The 4,865-nt window shown below is 41.2% G+C and overlaps 1 protein-coding gene across 3 annotated transcripts; it reads left to right on the plus strand.

Moving 5' to 3' along the window:
- Positions 1-250: 250 nt before the first annotated feature.
- Positions 251-3,596, plus strand: LOC106327651 (putative protein FAR1-RELATED SEQUENCE 10). 3 transcript variants are annotated; one of them, XM_013765871.1, is made up of 4 exons: positions 251-1,425; positions 2,015-2,458; positions 2,533-3,144; positions 3,274-3,596. In XM_013765871.1, the coding sequence occupies exons 1-3, from the start codon at positions 400-402 to the stop codon at positions 3,115-3,117; spliced, it is 2,055 nt and encodes a 684-aa protein (XP_013621325.1). In that variant the 5' UTR covers positions 251-399; the 3' UTR covers positions 3,118-3,144; positions 3,274-3,596. The 3 variants fall into 3 exon arrangements, with proteins under 3 accessions (XP_013621325.1, XP_013621323.1, XP_013621324.1); XM_013765869.1 differs by having other exon boundaries at positions 2,533-3,148; positions 3,274-3,589; XM_013765870.1 differs by lacking the exon at positions 3,274-3,596 and having other exon boundaries at positions 2,533-3,181.
- Positions 3,597-4,865: the final 1,269 nt, after the last annotated feature.

The following is a 4,865-nucleotide window of genomic DNA, read 5'->3' on the forward strand; positions in this document are numbered from 1 at the left end:
ATAAGTTAAGTATTAATAAATCAAAAATTAAAAAAAAAAATCAAAAACAAAAATATGTAGTATCACCATTATATTATATATATTTATTGGTTTATAATTGGATTAATTTTTTAAAATATTTTTTTTTATTTTTAATTTTGAAATTTTATTTTTATATTTTTTGAAATTTTCAAAAAAAAATCGACTTTTTCGAATTTTTTTCTAATTTTGTATGTATTTTATTTTCTCCAATAGCCCTTAAGAGATTTATTGTTCCTTCAGTGGTAGATCGTCTCTTTTGGTAGAGTAATCTGAGAAGCAAGCGCACTGATGTCGACGACGCTAAACCGTAAGTAACCTCTTATTAGCCTCAATTCCATTAGATTCCCTCTCCGATTGCAATCAACTCACAACCCCGCGATGGCGTCGAAGCCGTTGAACAACATCTGGATCCGTCGCCAGCAGTGTCCCTGCGGCGATTGGAAGTGCTACATCCGCCTCGAAGGAGACGAATCAACAACAACCTACAACTTAACCAAAACCGAGATCGAATCAACATCACCATCATCACCATCGCCACAACTCTCCACGCCTTACGTCGGCCAAATCTTCAGAACCGACGACGAGGCCTTCGAGTACTACACCGCCTTCGCCAGAAAAACCGGCTTCTCAATCCGCAAAGCGCGCTCCACCGAGAGCCAGAACCTAGGCGTCTACCGCAGAGACTTCGTCTGCTACCGCTCCGGATTCAACCAGCCGCGGAAGAAAGCCAACGTCGAGCATCCGCGCGAACGCAAGTCCGTTCGCTGCGGATGCGACGCGAAGCTTTATCTAAGCAAAGAAGTTACAGAAGGAGGGACGACTCAGTGGTACGTTTCGCAGTTTAGTAACGTTCATAATCACGAGCTTCTGGAAGACGAGCAGGTGAGGCTCCTCCCTGCGTACCGTAAGATCCAGCAAACCGATCAGGAGAGGATCCTCCTGCTCTCCAAAGCCGGTTTCCCCGTGAACCGGATCGTGAAGTTGTTAGAGCTCGAGAGAGGCGTGCAGTTACCTTTCATAGAGAAGGACGTTAGGAACTTCGTGAGGGCGTGTAAGAAGAGCGTTCAGGAGAGCGACGCGTTGCTTAATGAGAAAAGGGAGAGTGATTTGATGGAGCTTTTGGAGTCGTGTAAGGGGTTTGCTGAGCGGGATATTGGGTTTGTTTACGAGTTTACTTCGGATGAGAGCGGGAAAGTCGAGAGCTTGGCGTGGGCGTATGGGGAGTGTGTTCAGGGGTACTCTATGTTTGGGGATGTGGTTGTTTTCGATACGAGTTATAGGTCGATTACTTATGGTTTGCTTCTTGGGGTGTTCTTTGGGATGGATAGCAATGGGAATGCGATTCTTTTGGGGTGTGTTTTGCTTCAGGATGAGAGTTGCAGCTCGTTTACATGGGCTTTACAGGTTTGTGCTTTATTGTAAATGTTCAAGATATGTTGTGGTTAGGCTCGGTTCGATTCGGGTATCGAGTAGTTCGGGTAGGGACTAGAGGATCCATTTACTACCTACCTATTTTTGGTTCGAGTTCGGTTCAGACAGTTCTGGGTAGTTCGGTTCGGATAGTAAAACTAGGAACTGGAAAATATCTGGAAAAAAATTGGTTATCATTTGGTTCCGGTCCGGTTCGGTTATTTTGAGTATTTTGGGTAAAATATCGAAGCATGATTCAGATTAAAATTTCTGATATTTTGGATTACTTTGGATATTTCGGATAAAAATATTGGGATGCTTTTGTATACTTTTGAGTAGTTTGGATACTTTATAATAGATTTTTAAACTATAAATATATAATTAATGTTTTTATATATTCGGGTTTCATTCGGTTCCGGTCCTTATTTCAGATATAGAAATATAGAAACCATTCAGATATATAAGGGTTTCCTTCCAGTTCCGTTTTTGGGTATTTTGGTTCGGTTCTGGTTCAGGTCTTCGGGCATTTTTTCCCAGGCCTAGTTGTGGTCATGCTCTCACTTTTTGTTTTGTTTTGGTACAGACTTTTGTTCGTTTCATGAGGGGAGGGCATCCTCAGACAATAGTGACGGATATAGATACAGGACTTAAAGATGCTATTGAGAGGGAGCTGCCAAACACCAACCATGCGGTGTTTATGTGGCACGTTGTCTCCAAACTAGGAAGCTGGTTTTCTCAGGCTCTTGGGTCGCACTATGATGAGTTTAGAGCTGGGTTTGAGATGTTGTGCCGGGCAGGGACTGTTGATGAATTTGAACAGCAGTGGGATCTACTTATCTCCCGGTTTGGTCTTGTTCCAGATAGGCATGCGGCTTTGCTTTACTCGTGCAGAGCAACCTGGTCGCCTTGTTGTGTCAGACAACATTTTTTAGCTCAAACTATGACCCCTGAGTTTAGTATGTCTATAGATTCTTTCTTGAAAAGAATTGTCGCAGAACCAACATGCATGCAAGCATTACTTGAAGAGGTTTGTGAGTTCATTATTCAATTTCAGTATAGTTTAATTACTGCCGTGGGTTCATTATTCTAGAGAGCTTGCAGGTCAGTGTTGCTGCAAGTCTAGCCAAGCAAATACCGCAACGAGTTCCTTATCCTACCATGAAAACATGTATGCCTATGGAAGATCACGCGAGGGCAGTTCTGACGCCTTATGCATTCAGCGTGTTACAAAATGAGATGGTTCTGTCTCTTCAGTATGCGGTAGCCGAGATGGCCAACGGTCCATACATCTTGCATCACTTCAAGAAAATGGAAGGGGAATGCTGTGTGTTCTGGAACCTGGAAAACGAGGAGATCCATTGTTCGTGCAAGGAGTTTGAGCATTCGGGAATCCTCTGCAGGCATTCTCTTCGTGTGCTGGCCGTGAAGAATTGCTTCCATATACCGGAGCAGTACTTTCTGGTGCGGTGGAGGCAGGAAAGCTCCCTTGTTACTGAAGAGAATCAAAATGGTATGGGTATTGGCGATGACTGTGTTCAAACGTTTCAGTCGCTTACTGAAACCCTCCTAACGGAGTCTATGGTCTCAAAGGATCGGTTTGATTACACTAACCAAGAACTTTCTGCACTTATCGATCGTGTAAGGAATATTGAACCTGCTAATACTTGTATCACTCATGACTGCTAATCAAGCAAGTGAAATGTTTGGAGGAGGGTAGGTATGTTTTTCCTGTCTTCTTTGTGTTTACTCATGAGATGCGTCTTTATTAGAAACGTTTGTTCATAACTATCAACAAGACTTGTCTGAAAAAAAAAACTATTTCTCTCCACCTTTCATTGACAGGATAAGTTGGTAGCGTTTGATCTTTCCCAGTTAAATAGATGCAGCTGTTCTGTTTCGTGCGTAAAGGCTTAAGGTCAGAAAATTGCTATGTCACATTGTGCCTAATGTACCACAGTGGTCTTTTGAGACTGGTTTTAAAGCTTTTAATGGATGCATTTCTTGCCTAACGGTAGTTAGTTAGTTAGAGAAGAACACCAAGGAAAAGTTTGTCTTATGCTCAATCACTGATGTTGTATTTACTAGATTTGTGAACTGCATTTTTGCGTCTTTTTTTTGTCATCTGTAGATTTCACTTAAACAGCAAAACAAGTGTTCATTACAAACCATCAATCCATTCTATACTAAAATGGATTTAACCACAAAACAAGACTAGAACAAGCCTGAAGGAAACTAAAGCCGTATAAGCTACCCTTCTCGTTTTATTTCCTAGTACATATGTTTTTTTTTGGTTTTAATGTTCTTACAACACGCAATATCTGAGTCATTGTATTAGAAGCTGCAATAGCAATGTCTTCAGTCATCACCACCTACCCCTTAATCCCTTATACGATATCCTTAGGCCTTAGCTGCAGAAAATGTAGCTCAAGTCTAAACTATGGTGAGAATCATATGCATATAAGCTCTGATAAGACGATACAAAAACGAGAAGATATATGTATCTAGGGATGTTAACTACAGGGTTAGGGCTCAGCCCTCTTTTGTTTATTATAAACCCAGCCCTATTTTAACCCAACCCTATTTTGACCATATTATAATCAAGGGTTAGGGCTGGTACCAGGGTTAACTCATTTAATTGAAAAAAATATTTCATTTATTTTTGTTCTTAAATTTTAAAGATAAAATTAGAAAAATTAAGATATCATATGATTCTTTCCTCCAATTTGTTGAGCATCAAAATCAAAAGTTTTCCTCCCAAAATCGCAAAATCGAGTTTTTGCTCCACAACTAAGAATAAAAATTTTCCGTCAAAAAAAAAATTGTGTTTTTTTCCGCCAAAACCTAATTTGAGTTTTTCCACCAAAACCACAAAATCAAGTTTTCCCGCCAAAACCGCAAAATCGAGTTTTCCCGCAAAAACCGCAAAATCGAGTTTTCCTGTCAAAACCGGCAAATCAAGTTTTCCTGTCAAAACCGTAAAATCGCGTTTTCCCGCCAAAACTGTAAAATCGCGTTTTCCGGCCGAAACAGCAAAATCAAGTTTTCCGCCGAAACCGGCAAATCGGGTTTTCCCGCCGAAACTGCAAAATCGAGTTTTCCCGCCAAAACCGGCAAATCGAGTTTTCCCGCCAAAACTACAAAATCGCGTTTTCCCGCCGAAACAGCAAAAATGAGTTTTCTGCCGAAACCGGCAAATCGGGAGTTTTTCCACCAAAACCACAAAATCAAGTTTTCCCGCCAAAACCGCAAAATCGAGTTTTCCCGCAAAAACCGTAAAATCGAGTTTTCCCGCCGAAACCGACAAATCAGGTTTTCCCGCCAAAACTGCAAAATCGAATTTTTCCGCTGAAACCGCAAAATCGAGTTTTTCCGCCAAAACTAAAACCGCAATATCGAGTTTTCCCTACAAAACCGGCAAATCGAGTTTTCCCGCC

This window comes from Brassica oleracea, chromosome C2, assembly GCF_000695525.1.
Source record: "Brassica oleracea var. oleracea cultivar TO1000 chromosome C2, BOL, whole genome shotgun sequence".
NCBI lineage: Eukaryota > Viridiplantae > Streptophyta > Magnoliopsida > Brassicales > Brassicaceae > Brassica > Brassica oleracea.